Raw genomic sequence first — 24,760 nt, 5'->3', positions numbered from 1 at the left:
AGGCAGGCAACTACTAAGATCAGATAATGTGGTAGTTAACACCTAAAGAGGGCTACATGTGAGAAGTCAGGTTGAGCTGGAGAAGGAGCACATCTGTCAGGATTTGTTTTGGGGATTGTTACCACCCTGTGATATTGACAGATAACAGTATTGACTGACCTGTTGGGTAGATTGACATTTTATTCATGTATATCTCCTTCCTTTGTTCTTTCTTGTTTCTTTCCTGATGCAAATGTGCAAATACCCTAAAGGCAAATAGGAACCAAAAAAAAGCAACTTCTCTGTTTGCACACTGGTTCCTTATGCATCAATAGGATGACTTTCAGCAGCACCAAACCGTATGGGCTTGGGTCGTTTATACTATTTAAATATTTAAAGCAGAGCTGCTACTTTCTTAATTTCTTATCTCAAGACACCCAATGCCTTTTTGTACATTGAAACTTTTCCAAAAACTTAAAATAAGAAAAATACTCAAGCTGTTTTCATCTTCTGTCTTCATTTCCTACTATTTCAGTGTTCTGTACAATTCAGTGTTCTGATTTGTTTTGTTTTGTTGGAGGTCACGACTGGTACTTAGCTGAATATTTAGTTAAATATTAATCTTGCTGATGAAACAGGACATTTTTTAATGTGAAATAATTACATTTCTTTGACCCAATGAAAATGCTATTCCATCTGTATTTGTTATACTTGATGGATGAATGCAAATGAAATAAGGGCTGAAATATGCTTTTGTTTGCACCTTATGCAGATTGTTGAGTTTACATACTCAAGAGTTACATAGGCTAAGAACTGATGTCTACTAATGCGGAATGAAATAAGTAGTGGCAGAAAACAATGGAGTAGCTTCAAAACCTACATTAAGACAGAAGATATCCTGCAAATTCAGATTTTCTTATCCTTAGTGTTGAGCTGTTCGTAATTTGTAATTCTTTTAAAAATTACCCTGAAACAGTTTTGCTGAATTAGATTCACGTCTGTGGTTGCAGAAATTCCAGGCAGAAATAGTCTCTTCCTTTAAAGGAAGATTAAATAGTTTATTTTCAGTGTTTGGATATCATTCTAGTTGTGCATTAATAATGAGGATTCAATAAACTAATCATCATTGTTTCAAGAATATTTATTTTTGTTTCTGTTAAGCTTCCCAAAAAGCTGAGTAAATTAGAGTAAAATATAGGATATAGAATGAAGCTGCTAGGGGGAAAAAATATTGCAGAGACTATTGGGAACCTCTTCAGTGTATCTACCTCCCAGTGTTTCTGTAAGGAATAGCAATTTTAGTGCTTTAAAATTATGAAGGTGCTGAAGAGATGCTGGACTGATTTATAGGGAAATAATAAAGGACAAAAATGTTTAATCTCGCTAAGAGATGTCAGGGAAAGAATGATGAAATAGCAGTATGCTTAATAATTATATTTTTAATTCTTAGAACTTGGCTACCCTAGGAAGTTTTTAGGAATAACGTATGGTTTGTTCCCAAAGTATGGTAGCTGGTATAGACTCCTGTGATAAAATGTTGTTTTCTAGGTTATTTCCGGCGCCCTCAAAGCAGATTAAGCTAACCCGAACTGAGCAGTTTTGAGGGATTTGTTCTTTTTGCCTCCAGAAATAAAGTGACCCAGCAAAGGGAACTGGCTGACTGAGTTTACTTTGCAGCAGCTGTTGCAGTAAATCTCTCTGTATGGGCAATTACACCTAGAATTTAAAATTATTCCATTGGTCGTTCGTACCTCATAGATCCGGGTAGCGTAGCCAAGGCAGAGATGCTCTTTGGCTTATTTAAAGGCACAGAGAGAGTCAGTTTTCAGCCCGGAGACCATGTTGCCAAGAAAGCAATGTGAAGGAAAGAGAAGAACACAGAAGTGGAGCACATCCCGGGAATGCGGGAGGAATACACTGCTGCCATCCGTAGAAGCCCTGCTGTATGTTGGGATCAGCAGGTGCCTGCAGGTGCTTATCAGACCCCAATAACCACATCAGCTGTTTTCAGGCAGGAATTTGCGGTGATGAAGATCAGGCAGAGCGCTTTAGCAAGTTATTTTTGCCGTTTTAGGAGTACCTTCTCCATTTGGCTTGTCCCTCAGTCCTTACAGTGAGTGTCTAAAGCCCAGTTTTCCATTGCAAAGTCCTGTACGAGCGCAGTAAAGCTTTCCAGGTTCTTGATTCAGAACAGTGGAAAGGAAGCACCTGTGGATGAATGTTGGCCACCTCTGAACACAAACCTCCAGAGTGGCTCAGATCCTGACCTGTAGCTCTGTATTTAGTTGCGCTCTGAGGCTTTCCAGTCTTTCTCTGCACAGAGGATCATTTCAGAGCTACACACAGGTGATATAAAACAATGTCACCCTGTCCTTTGAGGGCATAGATTAGGGAGAGGTTTTTGCTGTCGTCTGATTTTCCCTGGATAGAGTAGGACTTAGTCAAGTGGAAGGCCATAGTGTATTAGCAGTGCATATCCTGAAACTCTGAAGCCAAAGAAAGATGTGTGATATTGTGGTGCTAACGTGATGGTATTCACCTCCATTGCTCTAGGACCAACTGAGGAAAGACCACTTTTTCCTCAAGCCAGAGATAGGGGCGTAGAGTTATGGTGTTATGTAAATATGAAGATTCACTAAAAAATCCTCAAGTCAGCATCCACCTGCTCACCCTGTACAGGAAAGGAAAGCCAGTAACCTCTGCCTGGATGGTTGAACTAGAATGCAAATTAAAGCAAAAACGTGGACTGGAGAAATGCTGCATTTCCCTGAATGAAGTGGCAAGCTAGTTGAAAACCAAGAAGCTACACAACAAGCAGTTCTCATAGTGCTCTTTGAACAAAGTTGTCCAGATTTAATGTGCATTAGCTGTTCCAAATTTAATCTACAAATTAAATATCCTTTAACATCTATTAATAACTTTAAATAGCACTATGGAATATAAATCACAGATTTTGGGTGAAAGTTCCTCTAAGTGGTAGTCCCCAAATCAGATAAAAATCAGTCTCCAAATCAACCTGTGTTGGTTGACCCCAGAAAAGGAAAATTAATTCAGCTAACACTTTTTTTTTTCTTTAATTGTACAGAGCAGTAATGTGGGAAGGGAGAAAATGATGTTATGTGTAGAGAGAAGCACATAAAGTGTAGAAGTAAAACCTCTTGCTGATCCTTTGCCAGCCAGTAGTTCAGGATATTTTATTTTACAGCTCAGTGTGATAGTATTAAGTCTGCACAGTCTGCAGATGTAAGTGTGATTTAGTGGTCTACTGAATATGGTGAATTTCTCCACTGTACCACCTTTATAAAAAACACCTGTGGTACATAAATTTCAGCTAGACCGTTATGAATATTTCAGTACTTGCTCTCCTTCAAGACACTTCCACGTGTGTTAATACAGAGTATCGTGTACCTAGGCATAATGCTTTGCACTTGCTATGCTTTCGGGTATCTGAGTAGGCATTTTTTAAACACTCAACCTCAAAACCTATCTTGCAACCTGAGCAACTGTTACACCTTCAGAGACAAATGGATATTCAGAAAATATAGATGATTCACTCCATGTTACGCAGTGAATTTCTACAGATGAAGTCTTAGTAGTCCTCACCGGTGGAATGCTTTCTTCCTGTTATTATAGGGTATTATTTAGGTATTGCAAAACTTCTAATGACACCATCGTCCCATACCTCAGCTTTTTTTTTTCTTGTAAGATTGCACAGCAAGATATTCAGTTGTAAATATTTTGTATTTTGTTGTATGTATTTATTTGGATGTATACCACAGTATGGGCACTCTCTTTTTAGTAAATAATACAGTAGCTTACTAATGGACTGAAAGATTACCCAGATTTCAAAAAGCTGCATTTCACACATTTATCAACCCAAACAGCTCTATTTAACAAAGCTTTAGAAGTTCTCAGAATCACGGTAGTGTATTGCAGCACTGACTGGTATTTTGTTTCTTCTTTGCTTGTAGATTTTTTTTAACCTTTACAGGCCAGTTCTACATGTAAACACATATAGGACACATTTATGGTCTGTGTTTCATTTCCCCGACTTGCCTTCATTTGCGCTCGACATGAACACATTCCTAGGACATATCATGACTTCTGTTCTATACCAAGGGCCTTATGTCAATTGTAGCTGTCCAATACTACTGATGCCATTTGTTTCCAAAAGTCAGTCCCCAAACTACGAGGACTGACCTACTTTTATTTAATTCTGTAAAATTTAGGCTTCTTAAGCTGCTCATGTATTAGTCAAGAGCAAAAGATTGAGGCTAATTCATGAGATGAGAGATGAGGGAGTAGGAACTACACTGCAGAAATGCTTGTCTGACATGCTTGGCAGAGGAATGAAGTGGGAGTCTAAATGTGAGATGGATCCTACCTTCAGTATATCTCCTGTGAACAGGAAACTTTTTGCAGTCACTCTGTATATCTTTACATCATAGTCAAACAGATACAAAGAGGATCATTCCGTTAAACACTGCAGAGTTGTCAATGTGTTTGAAAGTTTATTTCGTGTTAGGCATGGAAACATTTAAAATGCAATATACCAGGGTTTTTTCTGGAGGGTGTGCTAGTATGCTTGCAGATAAGCAACTTATTCCCGTAAGGTGAAATTCCTTTTTTTTTTTTTTTTTTTGGCCAGAACAATAAAATCGTATATACTTTTATCACAGTCCGAAAGTTTCTCTGAAAGATAAATTCTGATTTTGAACTAATACTTCTACTAGGTCTCCCTTCAAGCGTATTTTTCATATAAGGACTTGAATTCTTTCTTTTTTTTGGATGAAAATTGTCCTTGGTATTTATTCAAGTGGATGAATATACGCTTTCTCAGGATACCATGCAAAAAGTAATATACACCCATAAAACCATGACCCATCATTCACAGCTTTTACATTTCACAGCATGTTTGCAGAACACTATTATTAGGGCATTGCTATGTATTTGCAGTAATTCAGGTTGATTGGAGTTAAAATATGCCTTTGAGTTCTTGAAGAAAGGTCTGCGCATGAAGGAAGTGTTAGGCCTGATCCTGCAAAGACTTTTATGCACTAATATTATCCATCATGTGGCACACCGAAAATTGAAGTAGCATAACAGTGTAAAGAAAATCTCTGAAGAGAATTGTGCTCTGAGAACTAGATAAACTCTTTTTGGTTCATGTATGTTTATTCCATTTCCAAGTTCTATCAAAAAAATGAGATATTTTGGAGATAAAATGAGAAATATATAGGTCAATACTGTATTTATCAGGTAGACGATTTTCTGATTCTTACTGTTTACTGCAAGTCTGTGCTGATATTATTTATACTGTCAGAATATTTAGGTATGTCCTATATCTCTGAAGTGTTTTTTGTTTTGTTTTTCTTTACTTTTATAAAAGAAAAATAGATATATTTTATTGCAGTCATTTAAATTTGCCTTAAATAAGGCTGCTGTGCCTCCACGTAGGGTAAAGCTGGAAAGAGATTCTTTTCTGAACCTAAGCGTGGTTCGCTCTCATGCTAAGAGGGTCTTAGTGACATATTCTGACACAGACTCGCTCCGTCCTGCCCTGGTGGAACGCTTTGGATGTAGAAAATGCCTGTAGGTGGCTACAGCTGATCTCATCTGAGATGAGAATCCAGCCCCTTGGTAAGTTTTAAAGAATCAGTGGATGACTTTGGAGCTTCAAGGCAGTCATTAGCTTTCTTAGCTTAGAAAAAAAAAAAAAAGGTGCAAGAATAAGCTATGTATCTAACAAAAAGATTGGGAATTGCAAATAAGTTGTGAAAGGAGGAGAATTACTACAGAAATACAGGTATTGTGAGATTTGACTCTTAGGGTGGTTTACTTCTAGTGAAATAAGTGGCTCTCCTGTCCCATGTTCTGACTGTCACACAGAATCCCAGAATGGTTGAGGTTGGAAGGGACCCCTGGAGATCGTCTAATCCCACCCCCCTGCTCCAGCAGGGACACCCAGAGCACGTGGCACAGGGTAGTGTACAGGCGGGTTTGGAAGATCTCCGGAAAATGAGACTCCACAGCCTCTCTGGGCAGCCTGGTCTACAGGAAGGAAGTTCTTCCTCATGTTCAGATGGAGCTTCCTGTGCTTCAGTTTGTGCCAGTTGACTCTTGTCCTACTGCCTTCCTAAAAAGAATCTTCTGTTCTTACAGTCCACTGTCACAAACTATGCGTATGCTTCTTGAAAAGCACGTTGTTAGTGACATGGGGCAAACCTTGTGCCAAGTCTGTTTTTTGTTTTTTGCTTAGTTCAGCTAGTGTACTAGGTTTTAGGGTGATGCCTTTACTTCTTGAGCAGTGTTGTTTTGATGTAGAGTTTAGCACTTAAGAATTTTGTGACCTTATCCAAAAAGTTATGATAAAATACAATTTGGGAAATTATTTCTGCTAATTTCCACAAAATTAAACATTATATCTATCCCAAGGTACTCAGATAACCACAGGTTTGTAGACTAGGCATACCTGTGCATCCGGTTGCATTAATTCCATTTGAAGTCATGTAAATTATCAGTTGATTTTACTGTTTATTTTCTGAGCTTAAAAATATTCAGTCATCAAGTTTATGTTAAACAAATATGCATGTAAGACAGCTAAGTAGCCTTGACAAACTCATATAAATAAACGCTACATCATTCTTATCTGTTCAGGTTTCTAAATGGGTATTTAGCTCAAGTTTAATGTGAAAAATTGATATGGACATGTTGGACACCTACATTGCACATGAGACACAAACACAGAGAGAATACAAGTACACTTCAAGACTTTTCAGCATCAGAATTGTTAGTCCCTTCACTGTTCCTCTTTCCTCACCTATTATTTGGACTTTCAGCAAGGATAAGACAGATTCATATTAATAAATGGACTTTTATCAAATAAGGGGTAGAGATATTTCTTATAATCTGTATTACCTCAACCTATATAAAAAAAGCAAATCTTCAATCTTATTAGGTCATAAGGTGTTGAATGCAGCCTCCAGAGGTTTTCAGCTTACAAAAACTATTAATTAAATCAGCCACACTGTTCAGTGGCCAGGAACTCAGGAACTATTTTGTGGTTTCCGAAAATAAACAAGCTTTCACACAGTAATACAGTAATGTTAATTACAAAAAACAAAACAAAAAAAGGCAATCTTTGATTAAAACAGTAGGGAACTAATTTTGATGGTTTCATTTGTGCATGTTTCATATATGATACTTTCAAAAAAAAAAGTAGTAATGATTTCCTGGATTTTTTTTAGCAGATGAACTTCCATTATTTCTTTTCACAAGAGAAGATAAAAGGAAACTTTACCTGCAAAACATACAGTACATGCTCTTTCATTATAGCAAATACCTGCAAACCCTTACCTTGATTGGTACATGAAAAATGTATGGAGTGTCTTTGTTTTATATGTGTTTTTCATGATCAAGATTTCTTTTTCTTCTGCAAATGCTGTATTTGACTGTTTGTGCTTGCCCAGGGTCAGCGAGCGGGAAGCTGCCCTGGAAGCAGCTCTGCGGATGTTGCAGCAGTTCTACCTGGATCTGGAGAAGTTCCTTGCCTGGCTCACGGAAGCTGAAACAACTGCCAATGTCCTGCAGGACGCCACGCACAAAGAGAAGGTACTAGAGGATGCCAAAGCAGTTCGAGAACTCATGAAACAGTGGCAGGTAAGTGTGCCCGTTTAGACACCTGACAGACTTACAAAAGAAGGATTTTTTTTTTTTTTTTAGTATGCAGCTACTCTCCTTAACAAAACTGAAATTATTTGGAAAATGAGAACTGATTCTACTACTAAACTTTAGGTGTTGCTTTGGAAATTTTAAGGTGAGATATAGGATGATTCTGTCTGATGTCTTTCAGCATGTATAATTGAAATGTAATCTTGAAACATAATGTTAAAAACACAAAAATAAAAAGTTACTGAAATGGTCATTTAGATTTTTTCTACCTTCCAAAAATGAATAATTTTGCCAAGCCACATTACTAAATCGACACAAATAAGAGTTAAGGAAGCATTTCTGATATTTATAGGAGGTAGATAAATGGTTTCTAGTTTATTTTCTGTAGTCTAAGTTAGTTTTCCTCCATTACTTTCAAATACTTACGTTAATCTATTATTTGACTGATTTTTGTCAGAATGCTCTGCAATACAGGCCATCTTTTTCTGTTCTCAGTATTAGATTTGGGGAGTAATGACATTAAAATACTTGAATTATCTGGTATTTGTAGAAGCTTATGCTTTTTGCTGTGATCACTGAAAAATGGCTCATTTGGCAAAATAGATATTTGTAAAAATTTGTATCTAATGCTTCCTTCTTATATGTAATTAGACTTTATAGACCTGGATCTCTTTTCAACATTCTATTTTCTTTAAAAAAAACAACCTCTGTGTAAGAAACATCCACAGCCATAGACAAAAGCATAAAATAGCTTTTAAAAGTCCTCCCCCACAATGAATACAGAAGACTCTGCCGTGTAAACAGATGTTTTGAACAATTATTTTTCTTTTAAAGCTTTTTTTGAGCTTTCAGATGGAATTTGAGCCTTCAGATGGAATTTTCAGTTCTTCCTTGCAAGTTTTTGTTATTTAAATATCAAGCCTTCCAACGTACGAAGGGCAGGAGCTGTAATAGGGTGTTGATTTGTTTCATTTTCAAGAAGCAGACATTCTGCTCACTGATGTTGGCAGTACAAGAGCAGTGATTCTGCCACATTAATGGAAGAAACATTAGTATGCACAGGCAAAACAGCAGCGCTTCGGTTGGCATTTGCTCCCAAAGTGTCCATACCTACTTGTCCACCACAGTAGTTTCAGGCATTTGGTTAGAATCAGTGAGTTAAAGGATAAATAGGTTTGATACCGTTTGTGTTTTTTTGTGGTTTTTTTTTTTTTTTCATTTGTCCCTGTCTGCTGCTCTGCCCCTATTTAGATAGACCAGGGTTTCTTCCTAGACCATCTGTCTAGCACTGCTTGTGTCAAAATCTTTATAGTATTTTTAAGCCTCCAGAAGAAATCTCATAATTCACGAGCACAAGTGGGTTATGAAATGCCCTTCTCCTGAATGGAGTCTGATTGATGCCAGATCTGGCAGTTAGTAGAATTGTTATTTTTCTTCTTGCTCAAGGAGAGGGAAAGTTTGGTTTTTTTCCTACTGGCATGAGGAAAATTCTGTTTAAGCAAACAGAATGAGCTTTGTTTAAAAATCATAGTTGGGAAAGCCCTTTTCTAATGCATATTAAGAACTACAGTAAAGAGACCATTCAAGATATGCATCTTCTTCCATTTCATTAAATTGTCACTGACTGGAAACATAGCAATTAACTGCAATTAATTTAGAAGGATGTAGGTTTTTACTACGTGTGTTCTTTGTAATTGGAGCATTATTTTTAGTCAGGTCTCTTATTAGAATGGGGCCTTCAGTAACAGCGAATGCTTTGGGTTCGGGCAAGTCAATGGTAATGACTTGAGCCAAGCAGATGCATTTGTTTACTCGGTAATACGATGTGCGAACATGTGTGAGGCTGCTGTGACCACAGCTTTTTCTGACAACTTGGCATTAATCTCGAGTGACAAACGCTGTTTTCCTTGCAATTCACCATGATTGGAGGAAGGCATTGTGTGGAGGAGGGAACACAACTTCCATAAACTTCTTTTTCTCCGCCAGTACCTGCTATTTTTTTCTGATGATGAGTGAGTTTTATACAAAGCGACTAGACAACACACCAGTAAAAGTCAGCTGGAAGCAAAGCGTGGGAGTAAATTAATGGAGCCTGTGTGTGAATATAATATCGAGCCAAACGTGTCCACGATCCTGCTCTCACACCGAGACCAGCTGTCGCCGGAAAGCCGCATCCGTTTGATTAAGCTCCCTTGCTAGAATTACTGCATCCAAACTGCCTTTGGGGAATGATCTTTCCTAAAAAGGAGCCTGGTGTTAGTCTGGAAGAGGGCTCATCATTGGTTTGCCTGGCCACAGTCAGCCACCCCTACACTATATCAGAATAGACATCCAAATTCCAGGGCCTGGATGTGTTCCCGGGTTATTTAATTTACTGTGTATAGTGACTGGAAGCAAAACAACAAGCTTTTGCATTATTTTTCTTCCTAATAACTGTTCTACAGTTCACCAAGCAAGATATGCTCTGATTCTTTCCATATGAAACTTTTCATTAAAAATAATAATAATAAAAGAATTGAATGACATGACGAAATGATTGAAAAGCAAATTTGTGTAAGAGGGTACTCTGCTAAGAAACTGAGGAAAATGGATTTGATTTGTTAAATAAGATGCACAATATTTACATCACTTAAAGCACAGTACTTTCTATCACGGGTCTCCATTTTAAAAGCTCTTCTGTCACAAAGAGATATATTTCCCTGGTATTGGTGCAAATATTACCAATTTGTATTGCCACAAAACTGGATAATGGAGGAAATTTTAAGGACTTCTTAAAATTTTGTCAATAAAACAATTCTATTCATGTCAGCTGACTGATTAGAAAAGAGAGTGTGGCTTTTCATTTATCCCTTAGTTATTGCTGCATTGATTCTTCCAGTCTTTATTCTCTTTTTGTTAGAGTTCACATTCACGCTTGACTTTAATGCGTTAATAGGGGAAGAAGAAAGGAAAAAAAAGGAAGTAGGATAATTCAGAAGACAAAAAAAAAGGTCTGTTTTTGCACAGTTTGTACATACAAAAGAGATTCAGATTCCCTGAAACCTCAGGAATATGCCTGTCTCTACCCAGTCTGGGCAAAGGGACTATTGCTCACTAATCCATGCACCAGCACTCCGTGACCACCAGTAAACATTTCTTATTCTGTGCTGCAGACCAGAAATGCAAACACACCAGGCACCAACTTGTATTCCAAGAAACTTGCTGTGCAAATTGTATGTGTATTCAGACACATTCCAATGCCATCAATATTCCCTCCTGGGAAACCTGTGGCCTCTGTTGCTTCCCTGAAATGCCTGTATACCAATGCGCGAAGCATGGGGAATAAGCAGGATGAACTGGAGATCTGTGTGCGGTCCCAGCGTCATGATCTCATCGGAATCACAGAGACGTGGTGGGATAGCTCGCACGACTGGAGCGCTGCCATGGAAGGCTATGTGCTCTTTAGGAAGGACAGGCTGGGAAGGCGAGGTGGTGGAGTTGCTCTTTATGTGAGAGAGCAACTGGAATGCATGGAGCTCAACCTGGGAGTCGAGGATGAGCGAGTTGAGAGCTTGTGGGTAAGGATTAGAGGGCAGGCTAATGTGGGAGACACTGTGGTGGGTGTCTGCTACCGGCCACCTGACCAAGACGAGGAGGTTGATGAGGCCTTCTATAGGCAGCTGGATGTTGCCTCACGGTCACAGGCCCTGGTTCTCATGGGGGACTTCAACTACCCCGACATCAACTGGGAGGACAACACAGCCAGGCATAAGCAGTCCTGGAGGTTCCTGCAGAGCGTCGACGATAACTTTTTGACGCAGGTTGTGGAGGAGCCGACGGGGAGAGGTGGGCTACTGGACCTCGTGCTATCAAATAGGGAGGGCCTAGTAGGAGATGTTAAGGTGGGGGATAGCCTCGGCTGCAGTGACCATGAGTTGGTGGAGTTCAGGATTCAACGAGGAGGAGGCAGGGCTGTAAGTAGCCTTGCGACGATGGACTTCAGGAGGGCCAACTTTAGCCTCTTCAGAGACCTCCTCGGTAGAATCCCATGAGCTAGTGCTCTAGAAGGCAGGGGGGCCCAAGAGAGCTGGTTAGTTTTCAAGCGGCACTTTCTCCACGTCCAGCAACAGTGCATCCCTGTGTGTAGGAAGGGAGGCAGAGGGGGCAGGCGACCTGCGTGGATGAGCCGGGAGCTTGTGGCAATGCTCAAGCAGAAGGCAGCGGTATACAGAATGTGGAAAAAAGGACAGGCCCCCTGGGAGAAATACAGGAACGTAGTCAGGGAGTGCAGAGATGCGACAAGGAAAGCTAAGGCACGTCTGGAAGGCAAGCTGGCAAGGGACGTTAAAAATAACAAAAAAAAATTCTTCAAATACATTAACAGCAAAAGGAAGATCAGGGAAAACGTGGGTCCGCTGGAGGACGGGATGGGCACCTTGGTTACAAATAACACAGAAAAAGCAGAGTTGCTCAATGCCTTCTTTGCTTCGGTGTTTACCAAGGGCAGCCCTTTAGAGCCCCAGGCCCTAGGGACAAGAGAAGAAGCTGGTGGAGAGGAAGACTTGCCCTGGGTAGAGGAAGATTGGGTCAGAGAGCACCTAAGGAACCTCGATACCCACAAATCCATGGGCCCTGATGGGATGCACCCCAGAGTGCTGCGGGAGCTGGCAGATGCCATAGCTAAGCCGCTCTCCATCATCTTTGAAAGATCCTGGAGAACGGGGGAGGTGCCGGAAGACTGGAAGAAGGCCAATGTCACGCCAGTCTTCAAAAAAGGCAAGAAGGAGGACCCAGGCAACTACAGGCCAGTCAGCCTCACCTCCGTCCCCGGAAAAGTGATGGAACGGCTCATACTGGCCGTTGTCTCCAGGCACATGGAGGACAAGAAGGTGCTCAAGAGTAGTCAGCATGGATTCACCAAGGGGAAATCTTGCCTGACTAACCTGATAGCCTTCTATGATGAAATGACCGGCTGGATAGACGAGGGGAGAGCGGTGGATGTCGTCTATCTCGACTTCACCAAGGCTTTTGACACCGTCCCTCACAACATCCTCCTGGGCAAGCTCCGGAAGTGTGGGATAGATGAGTGGACAGTGAGATGGATTAGGAACTGGCTGGATGGCAGGGCCCAGAGAGTGGTGATCAGCGGTGCAGAGTCTAGTTGGAGGCCTGTGGCTAGTGGGGTCCCCCAGGGGTCAGTCCTTGGTCCAGTCCTGTTCAATTTATTCATCAATGACCTGGATGAAGGCACAGAGTGCTCCCTCAGCAAGTTTGCTGATGATACCAAACTGGGAGGAGTAGCCGATACCCCAGAGGGCTGTGTTGCCATCCAGAGGGACCTGGACAGACTGGACAACTGGGCGGTGAAAAACCTCATGCAATTCAACAAGGCCAAGTGCAAGGTCCTGCACCTGGGGAGGAATAACCCCAGACACCAGTACAGGTTGGGGACCGAGCTTGTGGAGAGCAGCTCTGCGGAGAAAGACCTGGGTGTCATGGTGGATGACAAGTTGACCATGAGGCAGCAGTGTGCCCTCGTGGCCAAGAAGGCCAATGGGATCCTGGGCTGCATTAAGAAGAGCATCTCTAGCAGGTCGAGGGAGGTGATCCTGCCCCTCTACTCAGCCCTGGTGAGGCCGCATCTGGAGTATTGTGTCCAGTTCTGGGCTCCACAGTACAAGAGGGATGTGGAGCTGCTGGAGAGAGTCCAGCGCAGGGCTACAAGGATGATCAGGGGCCTGGAACATCTGCCCTATGAGGAGAGGCTGAGGGAGCTGGGCCTGTTCAGCCTGGAGAAGAGAAGGCTGAGAGGGGATCTAATCAGTGTATATAAATACCTCAAGGGAGGGAGTGCAGAGGACGGGGATGGTCTCTTTTCAGTGGTGGCCACTGATAGGACTAGAGGAAATGGCCGGAAACTGAAACATCAAAAATTCCATAGGAACTTAAGGAAAAATTTCTTAACAGTGAGGGTGACAGAGCACTGGAACAGGCTGCCCAGGGAGGTTGTGGAGTCTCCTTCTCTGGAGATCTTCAAAACCCGCTTGGATGCAGTCCTGTGCCACGTGCTTTAGGTGTCCCTGCGTATGCAGGGGGGTTGGACTAGATGATCTCTAGAGGTCCCTTCCAACCCTAAGCATTCTATGATTCTATGATTCTATGATTCTATAATATCTATAATATATTTTTAATATCCTGACCATGTAATGTGATCACACGTACTCACAATCTTTTGGTGGGCTTTGCAGCCACATGCCGCTCCAAATGCTTCATAGGCCCTGGCCCATGCGGTATATGGGATGATTCAGCCACACGTCGGCCCCTCTGGGTCCTCTTGCCATCCTTGGATGCCACCCTGTGCCACGTGCTCCGGGTGTCCCTGCTGGGGCAGTGGGGCTGGACTGGATGATCTGCAGAGGTCCCTTCCAACCTCAACCATTCTGTGATTCTGTGAATCAGGGACTAGGGTGTTTATACAGAGAAGCCAAGTTTCAGAAAAAACTATGCTGTTTTTTATTAGACATTCCTATGGAAGATGAGAACTTTAATTTTAAAGAATTGTATTCTCATGCAGGAGGAAAACTACTTGCACCAGCAGACTAATTCATAGGCAGCTTTGAACAGCAAATACATCGTTTGCCAACAGCATCCAAGAAGGTGACAATCTCAGGTGTTTATGAGAAGATGTTAAAAGGGCCGGGAAATGACCAACTTTCGGATATTTCTATTTCTTTATTTAGAAGATAATTAATATGTAAAGCTGAGAGCTTTACATATGAGACCTTCCTAGCGAGTGCCATGCTCAAGTCCTGCCCCAGTATCAGAAAGATTCTCAATGCGTTTTACCAGAATTAATATTTTCAGGTTATTTTTTTTGTCTTCTACTTTAAATCTTTTTTTTTTCCTCTCTCCTCAGCCAGGCTGAAGTAAATAAGACCTTAGCAAGACGATAGTAAGGAAAACAGAATGTTAGTTTCTGAGTACAGATCATTGTCTCATAAGTCCTTTGAAAGAAACTTTGGCTGTTTAGGTTAGGTTCCCAGAAGTTATGATTGAATATGACACATAAGCTTGGATCTGCAGTCTCTGTCTTGTTCTTCGTGTGGATGCACAGACCTGGATAATGGCAAAACAGCTTTTCAGAATGCTGGAGTGCTGAAGTGCCCCTGTTTCAATTCTCTGTTTTTAGGCAGTCAATAGAAAACAGTGTTCTGATAAGGGATATCGTTCTACCAATATCGGAAATCTAAATCTCTAAGTTCAATAGTAGCTTTTTCTCTGTACCATTAAAATGTTTCTCTCTACCGTATTGATCCAGCAGTTTTCTGCTTTACTCTCTCAAACTCTCAGTATCTTTTTAAACAACTAGAAAAACAATCTCTTGTTGTGCACACAGTGTGTAATAAACAGACGTAGTTTGGGTAAATCTCACATTTTTCAGTGTTTATTTTGCTTTTCATGTTCAGAAACCATTAGATCAAATGTCAGTAAAAGAAAATAAGATTAATGTTTCCCTGGTACTTAGCAGAGGCAGAAGGAGAAGGGTGAAACTGACATAACTGCACATTCTAATTACCTGATGATGTAATTATATTAAGCTGTTGCTTTATAAATACACTGTTTGTTTATATAAGCATGTATTTGTGTGCATCATTTGTCTGACCTGACAGCAGTGTAATAGCTGAGGTGATTCACTCGTTCGGAATACTTTCTGGAGAATTTTCCACCATACAAACCAGTTACTCCAAGGAGTTGTGTAATTATGTGTTGCTTTTTATTGTCTAATCTAAATGCATCTTGTGTCCCCATGAGGTCTGGCTTGATACAGAACTGTATGAGGGAGATGAAGATAATGAATTTTACTTTCTGCTTTCAAACTTATGGTGATATGAACTCTCAACTGTGTTAATTACGCTCTTGGTTTGTCTTTGTAGTGGTAATTGTATTTGACATTTTATGCAGCTTACGTAATATTAGATGTAATTTTGAAATTAATATGGATTTATCCTGTTATTATGCGAATGCAAACATTTTATATTAAGCATGTAGTGTATTTAATTACATATTTTAGAACTGAAATTTGACAAAAAAAACTTCTAAAACACTAACCTGAGAGTTCCTCTCATCTATATACACAGGTTAGCAAAGGTATCTGAAGTAATCTTTGATGCAGACTGATGTAGCACCCGTAGCATAAACAGAGCGGAAGTCTGACAGCATATGATAAATGAAGCAACACTAATGCTCTCAGCCTGAAATGCATAGCAGAGATTTTTTCACCATCTTCATGCTCATTTAGCCTGGGAACTAAGTAACTTTCCATTAGATTCAAGAGTTCTCCTCTTAATAAGAGGACAAATACACTGTTCCTTATGTTCAAAAATGATTTTTATAGGTGGTGTTGATGTTTTTTCATAGTACTGTTCTTATATAAAGCAAGTAAAGTGAACTGCAGGCATTCTGTGCTTTACTGTTCCTATCAATGTTTTGAAGGTGCGTGTTATATCAGCTGTCCATGTTTAAGGTGTCCAAGCTGCTATTTTCTCAACAGCAGAAACTTGAGAGAGACACATGTTCTGTCTCATCTCTGCCCCTCAGCAGCATAGATCCTCAGAGACAATAAAATTATTTGCAGCTCTATTTCAAACATATTTTTACAGATATAATTGCCCAGCATACTGAATTTTGTGAGCTGGTGCGAGTACGAGAGACATGAACACATCAGAGCAAGCCCTACAAAGGGTCACAAAGGTGATTAAGGAGCTGGAGATTCACGGAGAGAATTGCTCGGCCTGGAGGAGGCAAGGCCTGGGGGAATCACAGAATCACAGAGTGCTTGAGGTTGGAAGGGATCTCTGGAGATCATCTAGTCCAACCCCTCTGCTCAGGCAGGGACACCTGGAGCATATGGCACAGGGAGAACTTGTCAGTGTGTGTAAGTGCATCCAGTCCGCCGAATTTTGTGACCTGGTGTAGGGGTTACGTGGTGACCCTAGCCAACAGGAAGGAGATGGCATCTCTCAGTTCCATGCTCGGTCAAGTTGATTTCAATAACAATTATTTTAGTTAATAGTAACTCATTGGCGAGTACTTCCTGTGTTTTCTGAAACTGGAATTCTCCTGATCTTCTTCTTTTACTTGAAATGATTCCCTGAAAGCTTGAAAAATCAGAGGTAATCTCCATCCACTACCTAGATTTTTTATGTTTAATCCTGCAGATTTTCACTTTACAGAAGAAAATGTTGCCAATTCTGAAATAAAGTCTCTTCTGTAGTACCTGCAATGGAGTAACAATTGTCAGGTCCATCTTACTGCATGAACAATAAAATAGAATTTTCCAAATTTAAATTTAAGCAGGAATGCTGAATGTGAGAGAGAACACAAGGTAGTGTGTCACTGTGAAAGACTCCTATGTAGATTTTGTGAAGTAGATTTTATTTTGGAAAGAACTGGTACAGTTTTTTGGTACATTGCTTGACAATCATGGCGAGAGGGAGACATTGTTTCTGTTTTTTTGTATTTGTTTTTGTTTTGTAATGCCAAAGTGGGCAAATGAAATCTCTGTGAACCTGCTCCTCTAGTGAAAGACAGGAGAAGAATTACTGGACAGAGAGAGAAAATGCTGTTGTGGCCAATTAATGCAGTGGTTATGGCACTCGTTTGCGATAGAGACAATGTGCAGGACCATTCAAGCTGACAACCAAAATATGGACCTGAATCTTTGCTCTCTCAGCGAAGACCATGATCGCCCAGATGATACTGAGAAAAGTTTTCATCATCTTTGAACTTATTTTGTATACGCAATAAATATGTATTTAAACTCTGCTCTGACACACTGGTGGTGAAGGCGGCCACCAGTGCACCCCGGGTGCCTTAGGCAGAGCGTTGCCTGCAGGGTGAGGGAGGATCCTCCTGCCTGCTTGGCCCTGGTGAGGGCACGTCTGGGTCTGTGATGCCCCGTGCAAGAGGCAGGGACATAGTAGAGGTCAGTCCAGTGGAGCGTCAAGAGGATGCTCATGGAAATGGGGACTGACAGGACAAGAGGCAATGGGCACAAGCCAAAATGCAGGAAATGCCATTTAAGTCAGAAGAAGCCTTTTACCATGAGGGGTGGTTGGGCCCTGGGCTGGGGTGCCCAGAGAGGCCGTGGAGTCTCCATCCTTAGAGATTCTCACCACCTGGCTGGACAGAGCCCTGGGGACCCTGTTCTGTGCAGGGGTTGGAGGAGACCAGAGGGACCTGCCGGCCTTGACCGCTCTGGGCTTCTGTCATCTTTGATCTGGTCACATAGCGCTGGCCACATAGATAGTCATTCTGGAGCCTCATGAGCTTTACCTGCATATTCAAAATGGAAAACCTTTAATGTTAGAGACTGAAAAACTGCTTCTTCAGAAAATTTAGTAAGGCTATCCCAAGAGTTTGCAAAGGCTGTGTGTGTTTGAGGAGGAATAGTAAAAGAAAGAGCTGAACTGAGGGAGAGAGAACCAGAAATAACAAAAAATAATTATAACTTTTTTTCATAACTCTTGGTGTTAGAAACTGGAGGGAAGATTGAAAGATAAATGCTAGAAGTGAATTACGAAAGTAGTACAATCATTTTTCAGAGCACCAGATGTTAAAATAAGGTTTCTTTCCTTATCCTCAGAATCAAACTTGGCACTATTTGGCCTCCAAATGTATTTCCCTTAGTCTGTTACTGTTATGCCTGAAATAAAGTTTTCCTCACAAGTTATCATCCTGGGGAGTCTTTACTATACTAATGTTGGCTTACCTGATATACATATGTATATGTTGGGTTTTTTTTTGGTCTTTTTATTTTGAATTGAGATTTATCTTATATTATCAGATTGATGCATTAGGGAACAGAGCGAGAACTGCTAGCACAGTTCTGAACTGAGACTTATTCCTGTGGCCCACAGTCCTTCCAGTTTGGTCTTTTCATACTGAGCTCCTAGCTTACTACTGCAACCCTGTATTTCGGTAAAACAGGCTTTTATCTGAATGCTTGTATTTTTAAATTTAATTAATTTGATGGAAGAAAAGAGACAAATTATTTCTCTCTTTATATTTAAGACATAAAAATGTAACTTCTCTTAGCTCTGCCAAAATACAAGTGTGTCTAAATGTACCTGAAGAACACGAGAAAAAATTTTTCCTCCAGAACTGTATCTGTTTTCATTCAGGTTCTGGGTGAGGTTTTTGTTTTGTTGTTGTTCTTTTTTAATTTTATGAACTCTCATCATATATATATGTATACAAGCATATAATCTGCCATCCTATAAACGTGAGCAAACTTGGTGAAAACAATGAAGCTCGCATAAATAGTATGCAAGCTTGCCCTCGTGGCCAAGAAGGCCAATGGGATCCTGGGGTGCATTAAGAAGAGCGTCTCCAGCAGGTCGAGGGAGGTGATCCTGCCCCTCTGCTCAGCCCTGGTGAGGCCACATCTGGAGTATTGTGTCCAGTTCTGGGCCCCTGAGTACAAGAGGGATGTGGAGCTGCTGGAGAGAGTCCAGCGCAGGGCTACAAGGATGATCAGGGGCCTGGAACATCTGCCCTATGAGGAGAGGCTGAGGGAGCTGGGCCTGTTCAGCCTGGAGAAGAGAAGGCTGAGAGGGGATCTGATCAGTGTATATAAACACCTCAAGGGAGGGAGTGAGGAGGATGGTACTGGTCTCTTTTCAGTGGTGGCCACTGACAGAACTGCAGGAAACGTCCGGAAACTGAAGCACCAAAAGTTCCACAAGAACTTAAGGAGAAATTTCTTAACAGTGAGGGTGACAGCACACTGGAACAGGCTGCCCAGAGAGGTTGTGGAGTCTCCTTCTCTGGAGATCTTCAAAACCCGCTTGGATGCAGTCCTGTGCCACGTGCTCTAGGTGACCCTGCGTGTGCAGGGGGGTTGGACTAGATGATCTCTAGAGGTCATCCAACCTTAACAATTCTATGATTGTATGATTCTGAATATAAACACTGATGTGTTTGAATATTTAAGTCCTGGAAGACATGCAAATGGACGATGCTTTGAAATTCATACTGAGCATCAGTTCTGAGAATAACTGCAGTTACGTGAGATTTATATCCCTACAGGTTATCATCTGGATTGGGCTTGGTGGTTTGTGGTTTCTTTTTTCTCTCCTCGGAGCAGAAACAGTTTCATTAAAACCATGTAACAACCCCATATGTGGTCAAGCAGGATTTTATAATACTAACAGACTTCCAGTGCTGTTATCTTCTGAGACTCCGATTTCGCGTGATTCAACAAACAATAGCAGTTTCAATGTCCTTTCCATATTGTGATGGGCTTTGATGTAGGAAAGGATGTGAGGAAGGGGAGCAGGAGGCTTTCAGTGCTCTGGGGAGTGGCACAGAGAGAGGAGAGGAGAGGGGAGAGGACGCGGAGCAGCTGCGTAGAGTCAGGTTACTGCGCGGTGCGACGTCTGCACCAAGCCGAGCACGTTCGCAGGGGGGCTCAGATGCTGAGTCTCAACAGGGAAGGCAGTGCCACAGCTGTTCCCTTAGCTGGGTATCAAAGAAAAGTGGTCAGGAAATGAGCAATAAAACAAACAGATTGTCTGAATAAACAGAGGTTGCTGTTTTTATCAATCATTTTGTTTTAATTAGCTTAGTTTGGATAATCCTTAGCATGAAAACAGGGAATAGCCTCATGCTGCAGCTTATCTAGGAGCAGATACATTTATGTTCCAGGCATTCATGTTTCTGAACTTAATACCCTAATCAATGTTATTTTTTTTTCTTTTATATGGTAAGATGCTTATTTTAATAATTGATCTAGTACTTAGTCACTTGAAATGAGATGTAAGTATTCTTAAAACTTATTCCCGGGAAAATAATCAACTGTTAATTGTCAGAAATCTCACATACAAAGTTGGCATTTGTAGTCAAGAAGAAAGAGATTTTTTTCCCCTTAATTTCTAATTTACATATCTCCTCATAGTCAAGTGAAAAATCAACCTCATTTGTCAAAAGGATTGAATAATGTAGTGTAGGCTTATTTAGTTGACTTATGTTTGTGTCTTGAAAAAGTTTATTGAGCACATCAAAAGGATGGCTCTTAGATTTCACTAGTATAATGTGATGTGGTGAATTCATTAAAAGAAGGAAGAGAATATGCATTCTAGATTATTCTCACAGAAGCATATAAAGATGAATGATGCCAATTTTTGGTCCATTCTAAAAATAAATAAATGAGTGTTATTTTCCTAAGGTGTATTTTGAACTGTGTTAATATAATTGGGCTTAAGCAGCCAGATCTATGAAAGAGATCCTGATTGTATCAAAGATAAAGAACCTTGCATGTATCTGCCTTTGATCACAGAACTTGCAGAAGAGTTTTCAGAGGTCTGACGATCCCCTTTGAAACTCATCTCCAATATAAAACAGTTTTCTTCAAAACTCTGTATGGGAAGGCTCAGTCAAAAAGAGTACAAAGTGTTACTACAGTGGAACTGCTCAAGGTGCGACTTTGTTAATGTTTTATTTCAGTTCAGGAGTGCATTTTGGAAGCAAGTCCTCCAGCTGTCATGTACTCTGCTCTGGTTTGCATTGCAGAAGAGTCTTAGAGCATATCAAATGGACTTCTCCTGCATGGAACTTCAAATGTGCTCCTTGATAACGTGGATGCAGCCTTAAAAAGCTGAACCAGTTTAGAATGTTGTAATAGAAATAATGAAAGATACACATTTTAGTACTGCACCAGCTCAATAATTTTTGTCCTAAACAAGAGCCACACAAAAGATGAGTATTCAAAGCTTCCCAGCCTTAAGTGAAGATTTTTCTCATGCTAATTAGTGTTGTAGAATGAAGCGTTGTAGAATGAAGTGTGAGATTGGATTGTATTAAGTAAGGGGAGGGCACGGACAATTGCAAATATGGATGAGATAGTACGGAAAAGATGACTTGCACTGCAAAACCACCCAAGGAGATCTCACTTCCGACATTTGCTCCTGGTCTTATCATTACTGCCGTGTGCTTCGCCCTTGTTTGTTTTGCCTCTTTTAAAGCAGATCCCCCATGCCCCAAAAAAAGGGTGAATGAGCTAAAGGAGAGATTTCTATTAGAGTAATTAACAGGACAGAAGTATTAACCCAGTCGGTTTTGTGATGGGGGTCATAATGTGATTTCATTGGACATAATAGCAACTTTCAGGAGGAAGGCCCTATTTGTGGCAGTGTTTTGCACTTTGGTAAAATGTACGTTGTCTGGAAAGGCTGAAATGGCAGCCTTAACACTGGTTATTTGCCATGGTTTTCCTGTATTTTGTCTCAGGAAACATACCTAGAGCTGGGCATATCTTCACTGTGAGTGTAATAAACTATACAAGATATTGTACTACAGTAGAAGAATGCAATGTATATTTTTGTTTAAATATTTAAGATTGCCTTTGCAGAGGTTGATTATAGTAATGCAAATACATACATAGATGCTTAAATCTGCATTAGTATTACAATTAGACAATTACAGTATTACAATTAGACAATTACAATTACAATACTAATTACATTAGTATTACAATCTAGATTAACAATTTCTGGATTTCTATTCTCAGTTCTCTGTTTTGATGTATACTTTTCTGTATAGAGGAACTGTCTGTTTTGCGTTATCTATCAGGTACCTTAAAATAGTAGTATTGAGCGGCTCAGAATGAGGTTTAATGATACTATTTATATTATTTATGACACTTGAAATTAGATTTAGGATCATCTGAATTCCTCTATTATATATTTTTCTATTACATGGACTTTATATATTCTTCTATCCATATATATTCTCCTATATTTTTTAGGATTAACTAGTTTTAGATAACCCGTTCATCTTGTAGGCTATATATTTCCTCAAATAACCTTGCCATCAGATTTTCTTCAATGCAGATATGAGGGTATGTCCTGGAACACTGGTGCAAACAGCCGTAGATTCCTCTGTTTGTACCAATTGTTACATAACCCGTAAGCAAATCATGGAAATCTTGCCATGTTGTGTCATCAGTGTTTTGGCTGCCTTTACATTTTCAGGGGCCACGTAACCAGTCTGTTGCGCATCTGCCATCTGTCCTTACGGGAACAGAGCAGATGAGAGGGTAGGAGAGCGCTCTGACAGCTATATTTAGGTGTCTCTGATAAAAGCGCGAGCTAGATGTTTAAGCTCGCGCTAAGATCAGCGGAGACAGAGTGCTCCAGAGAGCAAGGCAGCTGCTCAAACGTAAGCGCCGCCCCATTGCGTTCATCTCAGTAAAAATGACACCGCAGCAGCTCACAGTTTTTCCTCTTTAGCCTCTGGACAAAAGCCTAAGAGATATCTCAGAGCTTGCGTCGGTGCCGGGGTCCCTACCGCCCGGCTCAATGGAGTGGAGGTGCTTGTCCCTCCCGGCTGTGCGGAGACCAGGCCCAGTGAGCTGGGGCCTTTGGCCTTCTGGAGACGCCTCTGTCTCCTGTGACCTTGGGAGAACCTCAGAGCGGCTGGTTAACTAACTGAGGGCAGCAGGCACTTACATTGGTTTGATTGTTCTCAATTACATAAATTAACCTGTAAATAGCCACATAGCTTGAAGGGTATTGGAAAATTGATGAAGTTATTTCATATGATTTTACTTCATGCTCTCTCAAGGGGTAGCTAGTGCTTGCTTTTCTTTTTTTTCTATTTTTATCCCCATGTCTTTCAGTACCACCCACCCTAATCAATTTTGTGTAGCCAGTTAAAAGGATTTTAATATACTGTCTTGGTTTACGTTTGGCCTCTTCTCTTTAGTTGAACTCCCTGCTTAAGAGTGTTTTAAATTTATGAAAAAGCAGGTCATTTGTCTCTTGTTCCTCCTCATTTAAAGATAAGGCTGTCTTTGTGTACTGCATGTTGTAAGACTGTATCCCCAAGAGATGTAGTTACTCCTGGGGAATCACTGTAATTCTATAAATTGTGTGCGAGTCTTGTGATAAAATCCCTATTCTGCAAGGATTTGCTTACGAGCAAAGGCCTTTTGGACCATGCCTGCCTATCTCTGTTCTCAAAATCTGGTTTTGTAGTTTATGTGGAGTTCGGCATGATTAGTGATTCAGATCAGCTAATCTTTAGGGTTTAAAGTTGTACTGAACTGAGGTGGCTGCTCTAATACAATAGGTTTCTGTATCATTTCTTTTGTGTAGAGCAGCTCTGCTGAATCAGAGCAGTGAGGGGAGAGACTGGAGGAGTGACAGACTGGCAGAAGAGATCAGAAACTTCATTCTCCTTTTTTGACTCAGTAACTTAGCAAAAGCTTTCAACTGCCTAGGTTAATGTCTCCAAGACAGGATGGCAATATTTATGAACAAATATGACAGAAAGGAGCATACCGCTTATCAAGCCAGGTGGTTATTTAGAGTGCTTATAGCCTAATATACCAGCAGTCACTGGAAGTGTTGGGGTGTGAGTGAAGACATCTGGCATCTTCATTTAAAATAAATTGCTTTAATTCTGTATTTCCTGTATGGCTGAAAAGGTAATGCAAAAACAAAAGAGTCCATGATTACCAAGAAGCCTATAATGATCAGCTTGGAAGATTATTTATTTTATGGTACCTTTCCTGGTTGGCATTTCCTGCATATTAGCAGTCTATAGAGGTATTGTAGAAGTTTGACTGACACATAGGTATCAGTCAAAAAGATCTCTCAGATGACACTGATAATTATTTATCATACAATTTGGAATACTTAATTAACTCTCAAAAGAGACAGGTTCTTTTCTAATGTCAGAAATTTATTTTCTGATATCTGAACCAGCTGTTACAGCTTTTAGGATAATATTGCCAATAGAGCAAATATGTGAGTTACGTAGTGCAAGTAAGTAATGCAAGTTAAATTGCATTGCCACCTCTTGGAGGTTGGGGCACAGCTGAAATGGCGGCTTGGCTGGTTTGCAGAAGCTACTGCAGGAGAGCCCCTAGGTCAGCAGGAGAGCACCTAGAATAGCAAGACCCACGTCCTCAAGGACTAAGCACAAAACCAGAAGATAGTGTCACCTGTTTTTTTTTTTTTTTTTTTCTCCAATAAATCAAACCTGCTGGAAGTTGCCAGATCAAAGCTAGAAAAAGCACCTGTTCTCATTTATGTTATGCCAATTACAGGCATACCGCTGGGTTAAG

General features: G+C 40.7%; 1 protein-coding gene across 7 annotated transcripts in view; it reads left to right on the top strand.

The window, feature by feature from the left end:
- The window catches only part of DMD (dystrophin), a 1,078,552-nt gene that overhangs the window by 835,450 nt on the left and 218,342 nt on the right, over nt 1–24,760 (top strand). For all 7 annotated transcript variants that reach the window (XM_088521823.1, XM_088521851.1, XM_088521829.1 and 4 more), the window contains one exon: nt 7,449–7,638. In XM_088521823.1, the coding sequence (XP_088377949.1) occupies nt 7,449–7,638 (190 nt within the window). The remainder of the gene's footprint in view (nt 1–7,448; nt 7,639–24,760) is intronic.

The sequence above is a fragment of the Tinamus guttatus genome, unplaced genomic scaffold (assembly GCF_059628265.1).
Source record: "Tinamus guttatus ecotype Peru unplaced genomic scaffold, ASM5962826v1 Tinamus_guttatus_pri_ptg000008l, whole genome shotgun sequence".
NCBI classification, from domain to species: domain Eukaryota; kingdom Metazoa; phylum Chordata; class Aves; order Tinamiformes; family Tinamidae; genus Tinamus; species Tinamus guttatus.
Note: the sequence above shows the minus strand (reverse complement) of the source record. Positions and strands in the feature narration are given on the sequence as shown.